The sequence below is a fragment of the Caloenas nicobarica genome, chromosome 1, assembly GCF_036013445.1.
Source record: "Caloenas nicobarica isolate bCalNic1 chromosome 1, bCalNic1.hap1, whole genome shotgun sequence".
NCBI lineage: Eukaryota > Metazoa > Chordata > Aves > Columbiformes > Columbidae > Caloenas > Caloenas nicobarica.
This window is the reverse complement of record NC_088245.1, coordinates 72,712,066-72,738,691: the sequence shown is the minus strand read 5'-3', so window position 1 is coordinate 72,738,691 and position 26,626 is coordinate 72,712,066. Positions and strand designations below refer to the sequence as shown.

General features: G+C 37.2%; 1 protein-coding gene across 1 annotated transcript in view; it reads right to left on the bottom strand.

The window, feature by feature from the left end:
• The window catches only part of LOC135988442 (potassium voltage-gated channel subfamily KQT member 1-like), a 501,042-nt gene that overhangs the window by 399,929 nt on the left and 74,487 nt on the right, over positions 1–26,626 (bottom strand). The window contains exon 11 of the mRNA XM_065634462.1: positions 3,625–3,739. Coding sequence (XP_065490534.1) covers positions 3,625–3,739 — 115 coding nt within the window. The remainder of the gene's footprint in view (positions 1–3,624; positions 3,740–26,626) is intronic.

Genomic DNA, 26,626 nt, shown 5'->3' with positions numbered 1-26,626 from the left:
CATCTAAAATAGGATGCCTTAGCAACTTCCACATCAACTTCAAAACCTCACAAGTCTCCCTACATGGTGGGGATGGTTCCTTCCCACCTGAAGGAACTCTCAATTGCCACAGGCTACAGCCTTAGAGCTGCATGTCCCTCAATCAGAGCTACAATAACTTACAGACCTTCCCTAGTCCTATAACCATTCCCTGCAAGCAGCTCTCTCCCTTCCAAGATCCTCTACCCTACACTGTGCTCGCTTCAACCTCACCAAGCTGCTCACTTGTGCCCATCTTTTTAAACACTACTGTTTCTTCTTCTGCAATCATAGGTTTTGATACTGCAAGATAACGTTAGCACACGTCTACAGGACTTGTAGTTGTCTTGCTTGTCAGTCAAGCCACATACCCATCCCCAAAGGCTGTGTTACTTAACACAGCTAAAGCACATCTGAACTGTAATTTCTGGTTTGAACCTGCTGTTGGGAGTGGCTGTCCTCAAATGTTCAGACTAGGAAGAAGGATCAGAAATCCACTAAGGTTTGTCCCTGCTCTCATTCTGATGTGTATTTCTCCTCCTTTCTCCTTTTGTCACTTACCAAATTCACACACACTTTGAGGGGTTTTATTTGCATTTTTGTTGCTTATGGACACTGATCAAGAGTTAGCAAGCTTACTCATTTTACAGACCTCAATAGCATCAGCTCTTTCCTCAAAGACCTTGTGATACAAGTGATAAGGCTGCATCAGGCAGACAAAATAGTCTTGCCAACAATGGATAGGAAACAAGACTTAAAAAACAAGCAAACAAACAGAAATCACAGCCTACCACTTGCTTAATCAGTGCCATTTGGAATAAGCTCTTGCCTCTTTCATTAGTAAACCATCTGTTACAGAGATAAAAGAATTTGCCATGTATTACTTTTACAAGCAAGGCCTAATTCTATACCAGGTCCTCTATCCTTCTGTCAGAACATCTGTGTGCATACAGCAGGAAATAAGAAAGAAAGGGCAAGAAGCGGCACTATGTGTTACGTTGAATCAAGTTGGATGATGGATCCATCTTCAAATCGATTTTATGTCTTCCACCAAAAAAATTAGGTGATATAAAGAGAGTGCTAATGTAAGCAACAAAGAGCAAAGTGAAAAAAATGAACTTTCCATCTCTGGAAGTAACAGTCTCAAGATTTAGACCTTGTCTAATGTGTAACTTAATTCAGATACGATTACAAATATATATAGAAGACCTAATGACCAAGCAAATATGCTGTAATGAGTAAGATATAGTTGTTCTCTTTTTCTAGGTTTCAAAGCACTGACAAAATATCATTTTGCAGTCTGTCTATGCACTGATGGAGTCATCTGCTGACTGCTCAACAGAGAATCTGAAAAACTGAGTAATTACATCAGGCAATAACGTAGTCTAAGCATTCATTATTAAAACCAGAACTACTCATCAACTCGTTGAAATTAACATTTATTTCATCTGTCATATTTGATTAACCTCTAACAACATCATTCTTATTCAACTTTGGACACCTCAGAACCAGTAAAAACAACATAACTCCACTCAGGTCAGCAACCACTTGATATCTTTACCCTGAGAGTCTGGGCCAGAGATATCCAGCAAGAAATTCAGACAAACACAGAATTGTATCTTGAATACGATGCTTTTGTTCCTCATCTCAGGAGGTTGCATTTTTCCACATTTTTGCTCAGATAACTAGTAACAAATATCATTCCAACTATCTAAAGGATCCAAAGCAGCTATATTTCTATAGAAAGATATCTTAAGCTCAATTTTCAAGCTTGATATTTGGTTTTGGTTTTATTGACACTTTCCACCCTCTACCAAGACAGCATACCTTCTCTAAGTTCACGAGGATCGCTAACATCAGAAATACAGTACTGGATATATTCACCACTAAAACCTCAGCAGTGCTGCAAACCCTTGAACTGGTCTGCTTTCACTCAAAATGCATTCTTAAATAGTATATCACCAGTTTCCAAACAGCCTGATAGGTTTTGTTGAGCAATCACTTTAGTTACTGTGAGACTAATGCACATGTGCAGATTGATGCAGGAGATGTTTGTCCAAAGTAGCATGACTGTTTTCCTGGGACAATACCTGCCTTCCCACAAAATGAAGGCGGTCTTGAAGACAGTATAACCAAAAGTAAAGGTTCCTGTCATTAGAGAACATCCCTCTATCATCTGTCTAGCAAAAAGGATTTCAGAAGAATCTACTGTTCACATTACAGAAAGAAAACCTCAAAACTTTACAGCAGATCTGACATTTCACATTTAATAATTAACATAGCAGCTTATAAAGCTTAAAAAATGACCCGTTACTGGCTTTGGAATAAAGTTATACTGTGAGATTGATTTTGATTTTGTAACACATAAGGCTTGTTGAAGACAATGAAAACTTTGCCTTTTGGCAGCTTCACAAAGTTTGAATTCACAAAGTAGTGCTCCATGTGAAACTATAATTATCATAGCATACTACCTTTAAAAGTTATGTGAAAACCATGTTTTCACTTACTTTACAAACTGAGAAGGTTCATTGCCTGTATATACACATTTGGCTGAATTCTAGTCTTGGAAGAACTTTTGCTTAATTCATTGACTGCATTGTGATTCTAGGATGAAGATTTGTCACAGTGGTTATCAGATCCATGTTATTCCCAAACGAGATAAAACAACTTCCAGTTAAGCAGTTCACTCCAAAGGCAGGTAGAGAGTGGGGGGAACAAAGAGGGGAGAAATAAATCTGATTGGTACATAAGTCCAGAAAAGAAAAAATTATTTCCCCATCATGAATTCCAAGTCGCACTAGTGTAAGGAATACATTACTAAGTGCAAAGCAAAAGCCATTCTGTTTTTGAAAGCTCACACACTAAAGCAAGTATAGCACACGTGAAGACTTACCTGGTTATACTTCTGCTAAAAGACAAGATAATAATCACGCTAAGTATATCTAATTTTCATGTAGAAGGCATATATATATATCTCTATATCTATCTCTCAGGTAAATACAGTGTTAATATCTTGCATGAGAAATGTCAATTTAAAACCAAGACCCATTAATATGTCATGTTCTGTGCTTGTCCAATGAAGTTCACAATTTGAATAATGAGATACCATGTTTCTACTCAAGAATCAAGACAACTCTTAAATGAAAGCCTCCTACTAGGTAGAACTACACACACAGAAGATGAGATAAAGGTGAAAACTGGCATGCTTGACTTAGAAGCATAAAACTACATGAAATGGTGTTTTGGCTTTGTTTTTACATATTACCTCTATGGCTTTATATCTATGACTTTTAACCTTATGCTTTCTGTTCCTTTGAAGTTCATTACAAATATTCAAAAGCTAAAATTTATACATACATTATATATAGCAGGTCTACAAATTTAATAATCATTAATTTAGCAATATTTACTTGCAAGATCATTCTGTTTACATGCATTTAAAAGTAAACTAACATTTTGTAGAAATGTCCATGTACAGTTAAATAAGATCAAACTCACAATCACTTCAAGTGCAGCCAGGCAAAGAATACTTTTATTCAGCTACAAGTTTCTCTCATCATCAATCAACATTTATTTTATCAGTTAAAAAGTTATTATTCTACTTACTGTGCCACATCAGATACAGCTGGCAGCGGTGACTCCTCTGATATAAGGTCAATGTCATCTGTGAAGCTGTTAGCCCTTGATATTTCTTGGGTATTCCCTTCCAAACGTCTTTTCACTGCACAGATAATTCAAAGAAATCATAATGCATTAGGGAGATAACACATACAAGCTCTTTCTCTTGCTTAAGATATTGTGCAGTAGATTAAATAAATGGTTCTAATATTAGTCACGGTTTTCTTTTTTGTCAGAATCAGTGAAGTTGATGCTCAGAACATACACCATACAAAAATATATGTTCATATACATAGTTCAAATACACAGGAACCTCTTACAAGAAACTCTTCTTGAGGATTGTCTCCCCATAAGCAGAAATTCACCATACCCATAATTTCAATGTGGACATGAGAACAGAAGGAAACAATCTGATTTCTCTTTCCTCAGTTAATACTATTTGATAATATATAATTTAATTTCTCCACAAAACTCTTTTTAAAAATTTTATTGCTATTATCATATAAACGGCCCTTTTGTTTCAAGTACTCTATTTGGTCAATATATTCACCAGTGTTCAAAAATTCTCACACAGAGCGGGGAAAAAACCCCAGGTGTTTGAAAGCAGTCAGCCCAGCAGGGTAACCATGGTTAATACAAGGCCATACTGTAGCTCAGCTTATGTCCAAAGGCTAAGAAAGCTACGAATTTCATTACAGATTAGGAAGATATATGTGATGGCCAATGAATGAAGGAGTTCACTCACAGACTGCAAAAAACAGAGAAGCGCAGCTAGCCCTGTAACTGATGAAATCTGATTATGTTTTAAAAAGCTCTAGCCCCACTACTCATTTCTATCAAGTATAGGGCTGACTTCCACTATAAATGTGAAGCATACAAGTACCTGTCTTTCCAAGTTCAGCTGCATCAACATTCATAAGCAATTTCTGCTTTAAGATCTTTTCAGTATCCTTTCCTGTATTTATGTTGTTCAAAAGCTAGGAAGTACATCTAACTTCGATTGCTATGGTCTGTAATTTTTTTCATGACTGCTAGCAATCCTAACAGTTTCTAAGGAAGCTCCCTATCTATTTTGGTTCTGATCATTCTTGAAAGCTTGGCACATACAGTTATGAACTCTGAGTTTAACTTGGAAAATACATACGATGATGCATATAAATTGAAGGGAGAAAAAAAAGAGATAAATATTTGCAACGGAGGAATCACTAAAATTAAGTGTCAAACAAAACAAGTGAAAGACTAAGTAGTGTCACTTGCACATGCTGTGGTGGGTAAGAAGAAAAAACGACAACTCACATGACAAATGAGAAGGCTTGTCTCCTTGAAAACTGAATTGTTGAAACACCAAGTTAATTCTAAGACATCATTTGGCTGGACTACATTCAAGCTAAATGCTAAAATGGCACTGAGTGAAAATGAAGTCTATGAAATACGATTATAAAATGGCATAACTGAATGCTGTTAAGGGACATAAATTTACAAAGCTATTTTATTTACATCCAATGCACAACTATGTTTCTGGAGAAAACCCAATCTTTCTGGCACTGGGAACCTGAACTTCTGTGTTCTTCCAATACTACTGAAACATTGCTATTGCTCTGGAGGACCTTTATTTTGAGAGACCTGCCAGTTCTGCACTTGTTCTGATAAAATATTTTTTCTGTAAGTGAAGTATGTAGCCTTATTTCTGGACAAAATCTTGAGATACATTGGTCTGATATTTGAAGTATTGCTTTGGGAAGCACATACAGATTTAGGAACAGGCTTCTTCAATCCGTGTGGTGATATTGTAAGACTCTCTTCTACTCTCAGAGCTACTTGACTCAGTTGGTTCAGGTTTGTGTTTTGTGAAGTATTAAGCCATCATAAAAGAATACTGGTTTTATCCTTGTAACCCTAAAAATAAAAGCTATTTAGTATTAAATCCCTTTATGCTTTTATCATCCATTAATTCTGTGTGTTTCTGCTTTAAAATACTAACCCATTAATAATGTTTTCTGGTCCACACATCGAAATATTAAAGGCAATGTGAATGCAAGTAACATGTCTTCTGTTCTAAATATTTTCTGTCCTTAAGGGGACTGTCAGAGTCATAAGCAGTTATCTTCTTGTTTGAAACACACTTTATGGAAACAACTCAGTTTCTGAAGTTAACTGTCACTTTCCCTGAGTGAACTTCCAAAACTCATTTAGACAGCAATGTTCAGTCATAAATAAAAATTCTCAGAAAAACCACACAAAAAGGAACAAAAATACTTTTTGAATGTCAAGAAGCCATAAGCTTCTGAGCAATGAAGTAACTCATAATAACCATTCATTATAATGTGTTCGTTTTGAGGAAATGTGGAGCATTAAAATACATTCAACACATGGCAGTGATGCTTTCCAGAAATAAAACTCAGAGTTGTAAGGTCCAGCTACTACGTATAGTAATTTTGTAACAGCTGCAGTTCAAGCCAGAACAACTCTATCTTCCCTCTCTATATTTATTTTAATGACCTTTCCTTTTCCAAACTGACTTTAGGGGAATGAAAGCCCAATTTTACTTGTTCCAGAGTAACAAGGAGAAGAGGCAAAGAAATATCAAGGGAAAAGAGAAGTCATCCTTCCTTTCCACATGCTACTACTCATAATATGAAGAAGCTGTAGCAGTTTGGTTGTAAAATATATAATATTTTTGAGCACAAACAGTTGGAAGCAGTAAGTTGAAAATACAGAATAGTGTCTACCACAGTACAAACACCAGTGAATGCCATAGACCTAGGAATCTATGAAAAAAATCAATCCATTAAATGAAGCAGCAAAAGGAAAACTAAGTTTCATATACCTCCATTTTTTTCATTCAGTGTCAGTTTCTAAAACGGTGACAACTAACAATAAACACATCCAAACATAACCCAGACATATTTTTGTAATGCTGCTTAGCTTTATTTGACCTTAGATTCCTTATCTATATTACACAAACTTCTGTCTTTACAGTATGGGGAAAAAGTGAACTCTGAATTTACAACCGAAGTAGAAGGTATGATTGCACATTACCACATTCATCCTCAAACAGGCAATGCTTTCCAATATCAGGACAAAATAACCAGGAAGGTTTTGCACTACTCTCTTCTCAGATAAAGAAGGTGAAGAAAAAAAAAAAAAATAATCAGGTCTCTTGTACTGAAAATAATTCCAACTTACTGTTTTTATTAGGAATTTTTTCATACTCAAAAAAACCCCAACAACAACACAAAGGTAAAGATAATTCATACCATTCCCACAGAGTCTACTTTACAAAAGTCTGCAGAAATTTCAGTGGCTGCTTACGTTATATAAAAAGGTGTCTGCAGTTGCTGCTCTTAGGAATACAAACACCAAAGAACTTAAACGAAAGGAGATATTTGAAATGAACTTAAATGAAAGGAGAAATTAAACTGGGAAAATGCAGGCACATAGCTAGAAATGGACAGTAAACTTGAGACAGTTTAAGATAAAACAGTTCCTGTCATATTAATATATATTTCTCAAATCATTAAGTTATACATTGCGTGAAGACAATGCCAACTACCTGGTGACAGGGGAGAGCTCACAGAGTAGATGGGCCAAGATGACCAGGAAAGCTGTGGAGCTCCACGTGAAAATGCAGGGCTGGAGAAGGGCCAGACAGGACAGAAAGGGTAAGAGCTCAACCAGTCTTCAATCAGCAGTAAAAAGATTAACATGTGGAGAACGCTGATGAGGATAAGGTTTCCTCTACCAGATGAAAGTAAGGGTGGGGGCTTTTCTTTTTGTCTGGGGTTTTTGCTAGTTGGTTGGTTGCTTTTAAAACAGAATGTTATAAAAAGCAGGCTTAAGAGAGCAAAAGTAAATTCCAGTCAGTTCTTCAGAGCCATTGTCTTTTAATAATTTTCACCTATTTCAGTTATTCTCTTTCTTAAGCAAGGACTTCTTACTAGTGCTAGAAAAGTTAACCTACATAGAATAACGCTTAAATGAAATAACCTGTGAGAGAAAAGTAACAAGATACCATTTTGCAAGATATGTTTTTATCACTACTACATACTTAGAAAGAACTTAGTATGAACAGTAAGCTGACAAGAGAAACAGTAAATCCATAACAGACTTCTTGATAATATACACAGTTAAAATGGAAATACACTCCTCTTTTTTTTTTTTACTGAATACATTTGGAATGGGCACATCAAAATTATGACAACTATCCCACTTTGTTACAATACAACTTTAAAAAAATCAAATGAAATATTAAAATAAGAGGGAATTTCACCTGTAAATTTAACTACATGTTTAACAATGAGAAACAAAGCAAGTTTGTCAGCTTATTCACAGTGAGAGCAGTTGACTAGATTTTTTAAATGTGCTTAGAGCCAATTTTCCACTACGAGAGACATTCAGTAATGTTTCCTAAATTCCATATGCACTTGGAAAAAAAAAAATCTCCTCTACAGGCTTCATAGACAGAACATTTCATTTTTTAATTAAACTATTTCTATAGGAATTAACATTTTAAAAGACTGCATGTCCACAATATGCACTATGGGGAACACAGCACTCAAAAAAAGGGAAAACCTCCTAATTTTTGTTCATTCCCACTCTGTGACACATCTAAGACAAAAACCTCTGTTTTCTCTGCAGTCAATGGACAAAGGGAAAAGAAGGCATTTCTGAAGAACGACTGCCAGTCCAATCTCAGACAATGGCATTATACAATATAAACAATGACATTATAATGCACATATCTTGATTTGATGTGCAAGCTAGATGGGATCAATCCTGCCTAAAAGTTTACACTATCAAGTTGACCGCTTACTGACTTTCAAATCTAAAGTTGTTGAAACACACTCTCTCATAACACCAGACTCCGCTGCTCAATGTAATAAATGTCTACGGAGTAAATATATTATTTGCTTAATTTTACACATAAGGCTGCACCTTGACAGAAAATCCATGGGATGACTGTGCTTCCTTTATCCACAGGGAGGAACTACCTGTGAGATAACAGCATTATTTCATGTCTTTTTTCTTCTGGCAGAAGCTCATATCACCTTACTGGCTGAAATGCGGTATTTTTAAAGCTGTATAGATGCAAACTGGTTTGCGGCCTAGACTGAAACATTTCTAAATCCTTAGTTTTCTCCATCAAAAAGGGAAAATTAATGGCTTATGAAAGCTAAGGCACCCATAAGCATCTGACACCTGACCACCAGCCTGCCTTTAAAAGCCTCTTCAACTTACTATTATTATTCTTCTCAGCAGCTAAATGGTATTCAAGCTCATCTGAACAGTCATGTTCAGAGAATATGTCAAAATATGTCATTAGCATAGACTGAATAACTTCTTTATTATTTATATTATGAGAGCTTTTCTACATTACAATTGTGGAACTAAAGTGTCAGGAGTGTACTCAGTACTAGCCTAAATAAGACAGAGTTATCTTTTAGTTTTCTGTAAAAATGTTTGAAAATACTGCGCATCTGAAGCTGGAATTTTAAATCCTAACTAGGTACTCAAATATAAGCCATCTGCAAATGTCAAATACTCAGGTTATCCCATACACAATTCTAAAAGCTACAAGTGCCCAGTACAGTTTAAAAAGCCAGGCCACTTTATGTACCTAATTTTTACACATCTATATTGTCATTAGAGACATGGCTGATACTGCAGTTCTTGTACATTCTCCCTGCATTTGGTTTTGTTGCCAGAAGATCTGCAGAATCAGACCTCAATTAATTAAACAGTAGTCTGCTAGCTGAACAGAAATAAAAGAGTATCTGAATAAGACAAATTGAGGAATAAGAATAAATTTGTATTTGCTGCAAACCTATTGCCAACTATACGCAAAAAATACCAGCACTGTTGCTGCTGTACTCAGTTACATGTTTGGCTGCAAGTGTTTTAGATAAATGTCAACATCTGGTTTCCTGTGTATCTGATTTGAAACAATCAGCACTCAAAATGCACTAATGCTGACTTTATTTGTTGTACATTCTTTTGTTTAGATAAGCCTGCAGGCCAAATTACATACTGACTTACACCCCATGGAACCATAATCACTCATTACATGTCTAATGGGAGAACACGGAGATGTAAATGAATACTAACACACAATCCAAAGACACAAAGGCATGTAGTACTACAAAACATGCAGAGAGAAAACAATGAAACATACTTTTGAATGCATATAAAGATGCTGTTAACCTATGTGACTGCCTGAAAATCCTTGTAAGACCCAGCAAACAAGAAGGATGCAACACATTCACAAAAAAAAAATTACACATCAAAAATTTTCTACAGCATCATTACTATAAGTCAACTTAATAAAAAGAACATTTAGCAAAAAAACAACTTGTTTTCTTTAAATGAAGTGTATCGGCTTGAAATGTTTAGCTAAGTATTTTGTGTGAAATAAATTGTAGAGGGAGCAAACGTCCATACTGCTGAACCAGTGTAATGTTTGGCATTAACTGACAAGCATGTTTGTTGATAGATTCAGAAAAGTGGTCAGGGACCAACTGCACAAAGAGTTGCAGGTACCTCCTCATGCACAGATACGACCTATCAGAAGACAATCAGAGATTAATGGAGCATAGCAGGGAAGCATGCAGTGCTGGTGCCACTCACTGTCTGCTCAGATAGATTTGTAGAATCATTTATATTGGAAAAGACCCTCAAGCTCATTAAGTCCAACCCTTAAACTAACTCTGGCACTAAACCAAGTTCCTAAGAACCTCATCTACATATCTTTTAAACATCTCCAGGCATGGTGACTCCACCACTTCCCTGGGCAGCGTGTTCCAGCGCTTCACAACCCTTTCCGTGAAGAAATTTTTCCTAATATCCAATCTGAACCTCCCCTGGTGCAACTTGAGGCCATTTCCTCTTGTCCTGTCACTTGCTACTCGGGAGAAGAGACCAACACCCTCCATGCTACAACCTCCTTTCAGGTAGTTGTAGACAGCGATAAGGTCTCCCCTCAGCCTCCTTTTCTCCAGGCTAAACAACCACAGGTCCCTCAGCCACTCCCTATCAGACTCACGCTCCAGACCCTTCAACCAGCTTTGTTGCCCTTCTCTGAACTCTCTCCAGCATCTCAATGTCTTTCTTGTAGTGAGGGGCCCAAAACTGAACACAGTATTTGAGACAAGGCCTCACCATCATTGAGTACAGAGGGACAATCGCTTCCCTAGTTCTGCTGGCCACACTGTTCTTGATGCACACCAGGATGGTGTTGGCCTTTTTGGCCACCTGGGCACACCACTGGCTCATGTTCAGCTGTTGATCAAGAGATGAGAGATTTCTATGCATGATTTGGGTTGAAAACAAGAAACCCCTGTAGGGTTCAGTCCAGAAGCCTTCTGTTTCTCTGGCTTCCTTGTCTTTGGGGTCTTCTAGTATGTTTGTCTCAGTAGGATGGAGGACAGAAGTCCATAGAGGACTGGGGCTGTTTAGCCTGGAGAAAAGGAGGCTGAAGGGAGACCTTGTAGCTCTCTACAGCTACCTGAAAGGAGACAATGAAAAAGGCTGCCCAGGGAAGTGATTGAGTCACCATCCCTGAGGGTATTTAAAAGACACATAGATGAGCTTCTTAGGACACGGTTTAGTGCTAGAGCTAGGTTATGGTTGGACTCTATCTTAAGGGTCTCTTCCAACAAAAATGATTCTATGATTCTATAAGATACACAGTGTATCTCAGGTTGCTAGCTCTCCCCAGGTTTCTATGTGGATATAGAAGTTAATATTGACATGTTTGTTTCAACATTTCTCTCTTGGGCTCTATTCCTAAAAAAAGTAACACTTTTATTCTTATGAAAGCTATTTTTCCTAAACACAAAAAATGCAGGATTCCAAACTTAGTCAAATAAATGTGGTTGATATGAATGGTAAGAAGTGGTAAGGCCTGGCAGAGGTTGGAAAACAGATTTTCCTGGTTAGCTAGGGAAGAGGAGCATTCAGAGAAACCCACAGAGTGAAATGCACAGAAGATACAGTTGAGCTATTAAGTTGTGTCACATGGCAGTAGCAAGAGGATTGTGACAGCAGGAAAAATTCAGTAAGTGACATCAATAGAAAAAAAGAACATTTGTCTAAAGCAAAGCATCTACCTATCTATTTTACCTAAAGACTTCCCAGCCTTCAAGTTTATCCTTCTTCAAACGAGGACAGCAGGTACCTCATCTCCTCAAACATCTCCTAGCAAAAAATCACTCTTGAGACCTATTTCAACATGCTTATATTACCGATTCAACATCATGGTCAGTGAGAAATCCCTGTACATCTTTCCTTTGCAGGTTTACTAGCTTACTACTACATAGCCTCGCATTAAACATTTCAATAACTAGGCAAATCTGCAGTCACAGCTTTCTGCAGAATGGCTTTAATTCTGCCACAGTAGTTTACATTTGCTGTTAACACTTGGTGGCCAAAACAGGACAGAATAAGTTGCTGACATATATCGTCAGCAGTGAGCTACTTTTCCTTTATGTTAGGCCCAAATGCTGCCACAACTAGTCCAGGAGGAATGGGAACTTGACACCTTTGTGAAAGAATCTAACAAGACAAATTGTATTCAAATTATATCAAGAAAACAAAGTTTCTCAATGTCCTACAGCAAAGCATTTCAACTCATTTCAGATTTGAAAAATATCTCTTTTTCTCTTAACTGAAGCCTTATTCTGTCTATTTTGCTAATCTGACACAATCCATGTGCCTACAGGTATTTTGAGCACATATTTCAGAGTTGGAGATACTGTCTACAGTTTGTGAATATGTTCAGAGATCAGTTCTCTGTGACTAAATTTGAGTCACCAATGCATTTGACTTTTTAAAACTAGCAGTACTTGACTGTTAGGATCAGTTATTCTGAAGAACAAAACATACAGTAAGAACAAGCAAGCAAAATAAGACAAAAATAACTTCAAAAGTGGTACTTCTCCACTGCTTGGCTTTTTATTATTTTTTGAAGGTCAAGAAGAACTTGACCTTAATATGAAACAATTAATAGCCAGTGAAATGTAATTTGGCAGCTTGTTAGCTCTGCAGAGAGAGCTCTTAACACATACAAACTCTTAGAATTACACATAGGGAATGTATCATGTAATATAAATATATAGAGTTACTTGCCATTATAGGATTCAGAACTGCCATTCTAGTAAAAATGTTTATTTTAAAAAGGAAGTACAGTTTTAGAGTGGTTAGTAAAGAAAATAAACCAGGCTGAAAATGTTTTTGTTTTTCAAGACTGTTAACGGTCAAAACATACAAATTGTAATGACAGTAAAATTAGAAACATCCCCTGAATCGTTATCAATGCTTTGACTCACAAGAACACATAACACAATTCTTGTAATTACAGTGAAATACGACATAATTATTTACTGGTCTAATGCAGCTCTTTGTGTCACACAATTTAATCCTCGTAGAATAATTTCACACTGACCAGCAGTTAATCCTGAATTCATATAGCACTGACTGCAAAAATGCTGTAAGTGAAAGTAAACCTTAATACTAGGGGAAATAGTTGCCATATTTGTCCTAAAACCCAAAGCAAGTTGAGCAAGATAATCTGTAGCTATTGACTGCACTAAATCAAAACTATTCCTACCTGAAGCTCCAGCTGTTATTATCTTGTGTACTACAGGTAAAAAGAAAATGTTTTATAAGAGTGTTCCCTTCCTATTTCAAATACTTTTGCTCTGAATATTTATTTGCTAAATGTAGAATGTGAAGATATTTTGGGTACAGCGGTAATTTGAGTAAAAATCTAAATTACAACTATTAAAAAAGGAATTCAAAATAGTCACTGTTATGTGAACCCAATACTACAAGAATTTTGACTGACAGATCTTCAGATCATCTAATATAAACTGTAACATCTTATAAGCACAACACCCTCCATAATAACTTATCTTCCTAGAAATGCTGCAAACCCATTGATTGCATTTTATTTAAAATTTAACTCATGGTGTCTTCGACCCTGTACTTCACAGCTCAATCAGTACATGCATTCACTACTAATGCTACATTCTAACTTTCTCATATTGCTTATTCAGAATTCTCATTAGGGAATATTTAGATTTTTTTTTCAAGTTCTTCTTAAATTTGTTTTAATTATTAAGATATTGCTGAGCTTTTGCTGCTACAAATAGAACATGACTCTAATCTGATTTTTTGAGACTCAAATTAATAATTAGCTTTAGAAGACCCAGAGTAGTTAGTATTTTACACTTCCAATAGCAACCAAAAATTGTACATGACAAGGGAACAATTATGTTTATAACTGAGATACAGCTCTAAGTTGACATATGCCCTCAGTCAGAGACCTAAAGCCTTTCTTTACTGATGACATAGTGAAAACATATTTGAATGCATCCTGTAGCTCTTGAGGCTTAGAGTGACCTTGATTCTTCCCTGGCAGCAGGCCATGATTTCGCTTGCGGGGGCGGGGAAGAAAAAAAAAAAAAAAAAAAAATCACAGTGACAACCACACTGACAGACATGAGGAGACATACAGCTCTACCATATGTCTCATCTTTCCATCCACCAAAAGACCTGTGTGCCAGAGCATAAAAAAAATAAAATCTCACTCTAAAGTACCCCTTGCACTTCAGCATGACTGACTCACTCTGCCCATAAAACACATTTGCATTGAGCAAAGAGCATTCCTCTTGAAGAGATGGGCAAAGCAGCCCTGAAAAGCAGAGAACAGACATTGCTGCTAGTGCTGAGATTGCCGAATACAATGTTCAGTTCATTATGAACCCAAATGCTAACCCCAAATAGAAATCTGGATGAATGCTGAATTTGAGAGATTGACTTGACTGGGATTATACAAATCACAACAGATACATATTTTCTTACCCCACCAGTCCCATCACGAGGCTTTGTTTCCAACCATGCTTCTTTAAGCCACATTACTGATGACTGAGATAGAAATTCATCTTTGATATATGCAAAGTGACATGGCTAAATTCTCAGTCTTAATGCCACTAATTTAATGATTTATCAGAGTCAATGTTTTTATTTTTATATATATACACAGCTACAGATGTTGAACCCTAACAGAGGCAGCAGGAGAAAAAAAACCACTTCATGATACTGTCTTGATTTCCAAACAAATATTTTTAACTAAAAAAGTAGGCAATTTGTTTTCTAAACATCACTACTGATTTCAGACACATTGGCGAGAGGACTGAAACTGCAAGTGTGACCAGGATAATCTTCTTTGTGCTAGTGACTGACTAAAGAAGTTCTGTTATTTGTTGGTAGACAAACCATAGACTACTCTTGTGGAATATTCCTTTCAGTTTTCTTTGGCGTGAAAGATTCTGATACCACTCAGTCTCTTAATTCAGTTGAAGAATCCAAACAGTGTTTACCAGCTTCCATCTTCTATCTTATAATGCACAGCAGGATCATATGATAACTGTATAAAAACATCTCTAGAATAACTTCGTTAGAGCCCTTGGGTAAATTTTTTCAGCTAGTAAAACTTAACAGGAAGTTTTAAATCTGATTTTTTAATGTAAACCAGCAAATACATTTTTAACTGAAATAAAAGATTACTCAAGACTGAACTTATTCTATGGGAAGAAAAAAAAAGTCAGCCCTAGCAAAGGTTTTCATCAGAACCATTGTTTTAGAAGACACTTTAGACAGCCAAGGAATACTGTTTCCTTTTGGAAGAGCATAAAATACTTGACAGTTGCATCACTACCTTGAAGGGACCTCCCTGAATCACTTTAGCTTCATTTTCCTTACAGCAGATTTCACAGACTTTGCTGTTGCCTGAGTTCTGAGGAGGATCTTTCCGGAAAGCACTGTATTACTCTGCCTGTGTCCCGAGCTAAGAGCCCACCTGACTTGAGTCTGTATTCTGAGCATGGCTACTGGCGCCTTGCCATAGGGAGGTTGTGTTTCAAAGACAAGTAAAAACATTGTGTTTTAAAAAAGAAAAATGCTGTTGCATTCAAAGACTAGGTTAGAATAGAACAGGTGATCCTGCCTCTACATTTGCCTTGGGCAAAGACCAGATATACAGGCTAATTAAATAATGTTTAAGACTTGAAGTGTTCGTTCAGCAATAGTTTGAAGTTATAAAGATTTTGCTTCATCCATTAAATCTGGACAAAACTGGATGATTCACCATATATGTGTTTTGGTAAGAGTAAGTGGAAGGGTAGCAGGATTGCATGGTCATTCAAATGCAAACATAGATGTACCATCCTGGAATGGTTTGAACTTTTAAATAATCACTGAAACAGAAAACACAAAACAAAACAACCAAACCAAACAAAAAAACAGCTGGATTTTCCTAATATCAGATAACAACAGATCAGGACAAAGAACTGTATTATGCACGGCCTTGTCTCCAGAGGTGAAGAACAGATGTACAAGAACAGGACAAATATACACTGCTGCCTTCACAGAGAACTTCCTGTGGTCTGCACCTATGGGACTTTCCAAGTCTGAGGTGGCATCCAAGAATTCTTGACGGGTTTTCTTTTTCAATAAATTTGTTCACACTGATGTTAACACAGATCTGAATGTGCACTGTGCAGTGAATGGAAAAATTCATGCAATGGCCTCAAACACTTTTAATATTGCTATGGAGAAAAATGTGACACTGGTGCAGCACCATGTCACAAACGAAGAAAGGTAAGATATAAGTAAAAAGAATTTTATTCCAATAAACCTTTAAAGGAAAGTATTTCAGACTCTGGAAATAAAGGCATAGCCCAAGAGACGAATTACTTCTTTCAAGAAGATGATGTGAAAACTCTTACTACAATCATAAAGCATTAAGACCCAAGATTTGCACCATCTTTTGGACTCTTGGCATCATAAAGGCTACTGACTATAGTACACAAGGCTTTTGGAGATTTGTTTTCAAACCAGTATGGATCAAATAACACCTTGTTCCCCATCTCCCTCCCACTCCTCCCCTTTTCATCAATACTCTTGCGCAGTTGCTTCTTTGTTCTGAGCATTGATTAGGTTTATCCATTGGGGACCCATCCAAAACCTCCACAAAACCCATGTATTGTGAGTAGGCTTTCAAGATACAAATGCTTTAGTGTTCTCTTGTCCAGATTTGAATATGATCCTTTTTCCATCTGAGAACAGATTAAATTAGGTTGAAGTCTCAAACGAAGGGAAGATCTTCCTGCTTTGTTCAAAGTACTGAGCATTTCTGGTTTTGCAAAGGTGGTTATAACATGGGGGGGTTTTGCTAGCATGGCACAAAAGCACCTTCTTGACATGGATTGGCTTCTCTTATGCCCAGATCTAACCACTCTTATCTGGTATTACAAGGGATTCACAACTGAAACCTTAGAACTCTCCTGTTTGACTTTGAGGTCTTTATAGATTGGCAGTCAGCACAACATACTCTGTTACTTGCAGTTCAACAGGTTAAATGAAAGCTGGCAGCATGGAGACAAAATTCAGCAGCATTATTTACCCTGGAATAGTTGTTCAGTTGCAAGAGTAACTCATCTCAGTGATGAGACCACTGAAACTGAAGAGAACCTTTCTACAACAATTCCTTCATTTTTTCATGGCTAAGACATCAATACCTTTGGAGGGAGTCTCATGGAAAGATTCCACATTTCAGCATTTGAGATGGGACACATCTGCACTACACAAGGGAGGATGTGCAAAGCTAATACATCCTATCTCCCTGCAGCATAGTTTCCTCAGATGGTTGGCAGAGAAGCTAACAAGGTAAACATTTGAAAAATGTCTCAGTCAGTTCCATCTCATGTAGAGAAGAACTGCATGACCCAGTCACGGCAGCATCTAAATGAATGGAGGCAGTGAGAAGACTGTAGATGTGTGATTGTATCCAATGAATTAGGAACATGCTAAGGTCTCTTCAATGCCAGAGAGAGGAAACATGGAGATGGAGGTAGAAGAAGAGAGCATCAGAGGTCTGCTTAGTAAGCCTTATTCTGAATTAAATACTTTAAAATAGTAACCAGCGGACTTGTTCGAATTAATCTTTTTTTAGAAATTGCTACCGATGCAGACTTTGTGAATCCCAAGCTAAATTGCCTTGCTGTCCATTTGCAAGACAGACTCAAGAAGTATTTCTCCCTCAGGCTGCTTCTGCTCCAGCCAGTCCATGTCTGAGTTTGGCCTATACTGGTGCATTTATTTATCTAGCAAAAAACATCTTTACCCCTTTGAGGAGGCTTAAGAGGAAGATAACAAATAGTGTAAATTGAGGATCTTTGCCAGGCAAAGAAATTCCCCATAAAAGCCATCACTGTCTTATCCAAGTAGATCTCTGTCAGATAAAGCTGATGCCATTCATGACATCTGATTAGGCCTGCTGTCTTATGAGTGTGATTTTACCTTATTAGAAACAGTGCAACTACAGAACTTCCAGAGATACCATTTCTGCAACAAGAAAAATCCTATTTAACACTGATATTTTACTATGCTAAAACAAGATTGCATGTACTTTCACATGTACTTCCTGCTCATCAGGCTGCCTAAATTCATGCCTGCAAACCTTAAGCTGCTGGGCCTCCATGTACACCAAAATCTAGTGCACACACTCTCTCTCTTTTACAAGGTTATAGAAAAAGCAGCCAATCTGGGCTCTTCAAATAAACAAGAGAAACTTCTAGACTTCTATCTAGGGCTGCCAGCACACACTTACTTCATGATGGCTCACTCAGTACAAATTAATCTAGGATAGATTCAGGTCAACCTGACCTGAAATGGATCTTAATTGAGTTAGTATAACCAGGCCTAGAGTATCCCATAGCTGTGGTCTGATTCACCCCATTAAAAACAGAATGAAAAATCCACTAGCAACAAACACTGGCATTATGCCGCTTGAGCTTTTTTTGAAAACTAGAATCAAGTTCTGAGAAGTCAGCATAATATAATACTTAAAGGAACACAAAGAGATCCAAAGGGTCAGAAAAAGGTCGCAGTTTACATAGCCATGAGGTATATTCAGGACCAGGTTGTGTGCAAAACAGAATTCCTGGAATTAGTTATCAGAATTGTATTACAAATGCTCTCCCCATAATTCACCTTATTCTAAGACGAAAAAAAAATTCTTTTCCTTTTACAGAGGAGTTTCTAAGTCCATGCCAACTACACACAGCTCTGTCGTTGGCGAGACGACATCTTACAGACCATAGCAAGAATGAAAAAGAGGAAACCCAGGAAGGTTTTTTTTCCCTTGACAGTAGATTGTAATTGGTATTAAGCACCTTTCACCAGTGACAAAAATAATACATAATTTAAAAGGCCGGCAGTGTTGCTTTTTGTTTCCAAACTGGGTACTTTTCTGCCGTGTTGAGTAGCACTGATCAAATCTGTATTTTTTCATAATAGAAGACAGGAGGGTGCCATGTTGTAGCCTCACCCACATTAGCAATGAAGGAAAAGCAAGAGAGCTTCCTAATAGAGAAGCAAAGCAGAGAAGGGATGTCCAAAGTAAAACATCACCCTTCCCTCCAACTCTGCCCCATGGGCCTTACCCCAGAGAAATTCCAATAGAAATTATTGCCAAGTCAGCCAGGATATTCACTGTAAATTTCTCTGCAGGAGAACACTAAGGAGAAAGAGCTTTTCCCAAATCACAGTTTCCAAAGTTTCATTTAAATATAAATGTTCTCCTGTAAGTGAACAGGATTAACATTAAAGAGAGAGTACGTGTTCCCAGTGTATTGCCCACACCAAATATTGCTTAAATGCATCAATTATTTTTCCATATATGTCTGAGTGTCTTAACAACAGTTAGCATTCTATCCAGTATTACTACCCAATTCAGTGACTTCTTCAGTTTTATTTAAAGAAATAGTCAGCTGAAAAGCTGATATCAGTAGCTCACTATAAAAGTCCAACATTCTAATTCTGCAAGAAAGACTAAGAATTTTAAGTAAAACCACTTAGATCATAGGCAGAAGCTTTTCACTTCCTCAAAGTTTGCTCATAATTCAACATCACATTCTATCAAAAAAGTAACAAGGTCAAATTGTTTCATCTGTTGTAGTCAAGCAATGCTAAAGAGTTCAGAATTTGGCCCAATTTTAATCAATACAAATAAGCAGTCTTACTCACTTAGAAATATATTAACTCTGATCAATAGATTTCATACAACAGCTGCACAAAAATCAATGAACAATGCAACCTATACAGAACATTGCAAATGTTTGCTCATTAGGAAATCACTGTTGCTTCCTCTTTTCTTTCCAAAAAGATAACAATATTGCAAAAGATTGTTTAGCCAAGTATTCTCATGCTAAAGGTGCACCAGTTCTATGTACACAGCAGATTACTGGATACTCCAAACTGAAGAGGAATCAGTTCCAGATGTTTTCCACTGATTAAATTTAGTCCAAGCAAGGTTAAGTAAATGACAAGCAGCTGCTTTTCTTTTTTGCAATAGTCATGAAAAATACTCTTACAGTTCTGGCTACCCCTAACTGGCAGACACATGGTGCAGTACCCATTTTCCTAGGTTTTCATGATTAACAGAGTCTGTGGACAGTCTTCAGAACAACTAACTCTTTTCACCTCCAGTCTGTCAGATCTTATGCAGAGCAGAATTACCAGGGAAAAGCACAACAATAAAAAACCCTCTCTCTTTGGAATGTCTTGATTGTGCACATCCCTAAGACACATCCACTCCTGCTGCATATACTACTTTCTACTGGAATAAGTAGAAGTAAAATATGAAAGTGTTCAAGTGCCACTGGATCAGATCATAGCTCAGTACAATACTGGCATCACCAAAATGACTCCTCGCTCAATTTCAAACAGGACAGCAAAGTGCGTTGATTTCATGTTCTCAGACATAGCACTCATGAGAACAGAAGAAAGAAAAGTCAGCCAGCAACAGATGCAGGAGGTTTAAATCCAAAAATTAATCAAGCTTGAAGATTCATGACATAATATCAAATAAGACCACTTCAAATGAAGCAATTGCCTCTGTATCCCTCTCAGAAAGGTTCTTAAATCTTTACTTGCAAAAAACAAAGACCGCTGACTGGAATGTGTCAGCTTTTAACATGTACAAAGGTTGAACCAAAGCTTTATTTCTTAGACTTCTCTCCTATTTATATTCAGACATATAGTGGGTTTTTTTTACACCTGGTAGGATTAAACTGACATAAAGGTATAAAAGTTTCTTGCGCATATATTTTAGGCAAGTTGACAGGCCAGATTTTTCCATCACAACATTTATTCCTGGTGGTGCACAGTATCATTTTCAAAGCACAGAAATAAAAGTAAAGATTACCATGGATTTGTGGCTGAGATAATCTGGAAAGAACACTATACATCCCTGTATTCAGAGTTACTTTCCAAGCACCTTTGATGGGACTGCAAAACATATGCTATGTAAACAGCCATATCAAGCAAACTAAAATCATTTAGAAGGTGGCTAACAGCTAGGTGTCTAAACAGGGAGCAAAACCAAAAAACAGAACACTTAATTTTTTTCTTCTCCATTTGTTAAGTAATTTTGTCACAGACACACAAGTATATATACACACATACACAGCCAAAGAACTAGAGTTTATTTTACTTCCAATTCTGGAATCTTTTCAGATTTCCCTGCTGACATACAGTGTAAAATATATGCTTTTCAAGCCATATAAAATCACATATTCAAGGTGAAAAGCATATTTATTGGCACATACTCTCCCATATAAGCAGAACTAGTCAAAAAAAGTTGTGTTTTTTTTAATTAAACCATGTGCCCTGATCTCCTACAATAATGTTTTGTCATTTCCATCAGAAAGAACAAATTTTTGTGGCTAAAAAGTAGTTTTACATTCTGGATTAAATCACATCTTATTTTTCCCACAGAGCATTTGCTACAGTTTCTGCAAAAAACAGCTTCTCTTCTTGCAAAACCTGACACTCCTGATTACCACTCCTTGTTTATTTATTGTTAGCATAAACAACAAGTAGGTCTATGTTCAATACAGCATTGACTAATAGCATTCTTTACTTCTGTAATGCTGTGTCAGTCTAAAAACACTTCATAAACAATTAAGACTCACTATATCTCTGTGACAGAGACAAGACTTATATTCATTTAACAGATGACACAACCAAAGCACAGCGAGTTAATTGTCTGCCCAAGGTCGCATAGCAAATCAGTAACAGAGCTAGGAACAGGATCCAGGAACACTGACTTGACTCATGCAGCAACCCCTCCCCAACAGGAGAGGAGCCTCTTCCATACAGGCTCAACACCAAAATAGGGTTTCCATTGCAGTCAAACAACCCACAACTACGTGCTTGAATTTTGTCATGATCTTCCATTCCTGTTTTGACAGTCTCTAGCTGCTTCTGCTTCTTTTGTAGAAAATCATTTGAAGCAAAAGCTAACGATCCTTGGCTTTTTAAAAAAACAGTAGACACAAACAAAAACGAAGGGAAAAATGTTTCCCTTATTCCCTTTTATAAGCTGAAGTACCTGTTTCTCTGCTTTCAGTGAGATGGCACTGAGGTGGCTCAAAAAGGCCTCCACTTCCATACAGACAATAGTGAACAGCAATGGAAATCCTCAGACTACAGCACTAGACTTGCTCTGTATGTCACCACTGGCCTAAGTGCTGGTAAAGTTTCCCTTCCCTTCCCCCCTTCTCTTTTCTTTTACACTGGATTGCATGCAGATGTACCTTGCATTCTGAAATTGAATTACTGTTGTTTGGAGTTTGGTCTTTGGCATGTTAGACCAAATATTCTGTATTCTGGGCTATGCTGGAGCGAGACTGTTGCTACCCCACTGGAACATTTAACAAAAAGATGAGATTCTAAAGTAGCAGTACTAAGAAAAAAATCCAGATTGTATAGGACATGCTTATTTATGCATTTAAAGGTACAGTTCATAGACTGTTTCCCCAGGCAACCCCCATTTATGTGTTAGTTTCCCATTCCCTGGTTCACAATCTACATTATGATTTTTAATATTAAGTTTTGACTAGTTAGAAAGGAATTAGAAAATTGTGATCTTAACCAGAGGTCAAGCCCTCCATAAAAAGGGAAACCTTAAATTCTAAATTGCCTATATTTTTTTCCTCCTCTCTCCAAGGTTGCTCTGACTTCCTCAAAATAATTTGGATCGTACAACCTCCAGAAGGGCAGGCGTTGCAGTGCTGTACTGGAAAAGGCTCTGCCTACAAGGGTTCGTTTGAGTTCAATGCATCCCCCAGCACTATGCCGCGAGGGGCTTATCTTTCCCACACTGTGGCACCGTGTACTATGAACAGCTGGTTAATATACCAGAGATCAGGTCAAGCAGCTGCCTTCGTACTTGATATCAAAAGTGTGGGCACAGGTCACTGCAGAGAATTAGTCAGATACAGGATTAGCAGGGGAACAGGAGACAGAATGCAATTGCACGAGTGTTGCTGCCTCTCTGGGAGGCTCACAGGTCCACAGGCTGCCTTCCAAAGTGCTCTCAGACACTTCTGGTTTGATACCAAATGCATGTTGAATAAAAATTCCACCCTGTTGCATTATCTGACCAAATGATGGACTTATTTGATAGCATCAAGCTCAGAAATCTCTCTAAATGCATTTCTCATTTAAATAGTGAACAACTGGTAACCATTTTGTAAATTATCATATTCCAACAAGTTTTCATCCCCCTTACAGTAGCCCAAGCTAATTTTCTAGGCCATCATTCAGATTCTGGTTTTATGCATATATGAGACAGGAAAGAGCGACTAAAATCAGTATGTAAACTGTCTTCTGCCCCTCTCTCCTATATGTAACACATTGCCACATCACATCATGTGGGGTGCTTTTCTGTGATGTGATTGCTCTTGAGCAATTCATGCTGTTACTTATTTCCTTCCTATTGTCCATTTTCTACAAACAGTTTGATTACTTCATAAGTCTTCTAGGAAACAGACTTTCCTAGAAATGGAAATTCCTTCTCCCCTCCCTTTCAAAGCATGCGTTGTGTGCCCTTTTATTATAAACCCATGTATCTCTCCAGCTTCCTGTCAGTCCTGTTAGTGGCTTCTCAGGTTTTTTTCCAGTCACTCCCTTACTCCTCAGTGATTTGCTTTGCAAGCTCAGATAACTGAAAGCAACCTGACTTCAATGTATCCTTCCTAACCATCTCTTCTGCTCTGACTTGATTTGCTGCTTACTGAATCATTACCCAAATAACAGCAAGTGACACAAATTGTAGTGTCAATTGTAGCAAATTCAGTTTTACTTTTCAGTGAAAAGAAAAAGGCATTAACTATTTTGTGACATCATTACTTTCTTTACACTTTATGTTTAATAATTGGGCCTAATTTCCATTCTGCATAGATATTCATCTCAAGTTCAGGTCATTAAAAAAAGCTCACAATTTTAACCAGATTGTTCCTATCTTTCCTGCATTTTGGAAAAGTGACAGCCTGGTATATTCATATGAATTCCCTAAGCAGCTTCTATGTTTCCTGAATTCTTCTATGTTGTCCCATATTAGCACCAGGAATTGGGCCTCAGCTTTGTACTGAGTTTGCAAGACCCAAGAAATGAAGCTCATCAGGCCTGCTCTGTTCAAACTTTCTTGATCTGATATTAAGTGATTTAGCTGTGACAGCAGTTTTTCTAATTGACCAGGTGTCCCTATCTAACTTGTTTTACTTGTGTTTATCTTTGTGTTCTACAACCATAGTTTCATATCTACAGCAGTTATTCTAGTAGAATGAGATATTTACAGCTGAATAATGACATTGTTTATACAGAAATACAGGCTAGGTAGAATGTCAGAGGCTTTGAGAAGTAGAAACACAGGATGCAGCATATAGGAGTACATGCATGAGATAAGAGATGGGGCACAGGCTTGGCACTGAAGATCCCACAGCTATAAACAATTCATTAATGGTCAGTTAAAAAAAAAAAAACACACACAAAAACACACACCAAAAAAAACCCACCACACAACACACACCTTCCTAGAGCAGGATAAAACTGGTTTTAAGGCTAGCAGACCACAAAATATCTCACATACATAAAGGTTAATATATGGGGTAAATTCAGCCGAAACCTGGAGCTGCACACCAATGAAGAAATATGTAAAAGTGCATTAGGAAACATAAACGATCCCAAGTGGCTCCTGGGAAAGCAAGAAGAAACTATCATCAAAAATGTCATATTTCTCCTTGTGAAGGACACCAGATTTCGACAACTTATTGTAACACTTCCCCTTCTCCCCCTACAGCACATAAAACATTAGGACCCAGAGAAGCAGTAGAAGGATAAGCATAAGTGCCAAGAAAACAGGTAGAAATTAAAAAGTACTTTTTACAGTTTTAACTGTATTTTTACCATTATTGCAACTTTTTAAATATGAAAGAAAACCCACAGAGCATTGTTTTTTGTTACAATTAGATCTGGACAAACAGCGATTAGATTTGAAGATTTCAGCTATACTAGCATTAAATCCTAGTTTTACTTTTATAATGTGTGCTTCCTCTTTCTTATAAAGACAACTTTTAGCATAACACTTCTTAGTCTTGGTTCCTGCCATGTGTTATCTATTAACTCTAAGTTTCCATTCTTAAGGTCCAATAACTCTGTTTCACTTCTTTCTTCTTCCCAAGGCTGGCCAAGTCTATAATGTTAGTTACTCTTCAACACGCCTTTCATATTTTTAAACAAACATCTAGCAGTACAACACAAAGGTAGAACAGTCTCTCCTCTACTTTGAGTCTCCATCTTCTGTACCAAGGCTACTGAAAACCTAGCTGAATAATAGGTTTTTTCCAATGCATTCCTTCAGACACAGATGTTGGGAAAAACCCACAAGGTCCTGTATCATGAGAAGATTTTGCTGGTTGCTCAAACATAACAAAAGAAAAACTGATTTCCTGTTTTTATCATTTACAGTTGAATTCTCCCTTGGCATCTCTATGACAGGGTCTTAGATTTTTCTCCCTTCTCTCACCAGGAAAATTACACAGTAAGACTATCATGATATAAATTCTGGATCTGAGAGCAAAAATAATCAGGATCGCATCAGTGCTGTGAAACAGCTTACCCCAAAACACACCAATTCATCAGGTCTATTTAATCTGTCTTTAAAAAGGTGTCTTTGTTTTATCATTAGGCAACATGTTGATTCATAAATACAGTTTATTTCCTTCTCCAATTTTCTACACTTTGTAAGGTTTTAACAGTTATCTGCAATATTAATTTTTACCAACAAAACATCCTATTCTGGGGTATGCTCTCTTTTGAAACTCATAATTATTATTTTTCCCCACTGCTGTGCTGACAGTGTCTTTTTTTCCAGTTGTAATAGTCAACTTGATCAAAACCTCCACTGCCACTAGTCCATGGTGGACAGGACTTCTGTTGTTTTTTTTGTTTGTTTGTTTTTTTTCAAACTCTATAGCACAAAGTTGTCACTTACCATGTGCTTTTCCTACGTCAATTTCATCATAAAGTCTCCTTACCATGCAGAGGAACTTTCTTTTGCTACTGAAGAGCTAAATTCAGTCTTACATCACAACTGAATTTAGTTGGACCATTTCCAACTAAATGAAGTCTCATGTAAATGCACTGTCTCTGAGAAAGCAAAAATGTTTTCTGAATAAAGAAAGTTTAAACTCAGTTTTACTGATAATACTAATCAGAACAAGTCCAAGGGAGCTGCGAATACTTTCTCTCACTATGTACTCTCATGGTCTCTGGGACCATCTGGTACAAAGTCCCTGCTCAAGTCTGGTGTGATTGGTTATCTAAACTCTGGTCTTAAATCAGACAAAATAGGGAGTTGAATAAATGCAGAACAAAACCAAACAGACACAAACAAACAAAACCCGCCACAACAACATACAAAAAAACACACAACACACACACAAGTTAAATCTCAAAAGCTGCCAGATTTAATCAGAACTAAGAGTGAGTTTGGCAGAGGCAGCTGTCCTCTTCCTCTCAGCATCCTTCTCCCTTTATACTATCCCCCACCCCCAATTTTACCATCCACTTTGGTCATGCAAGA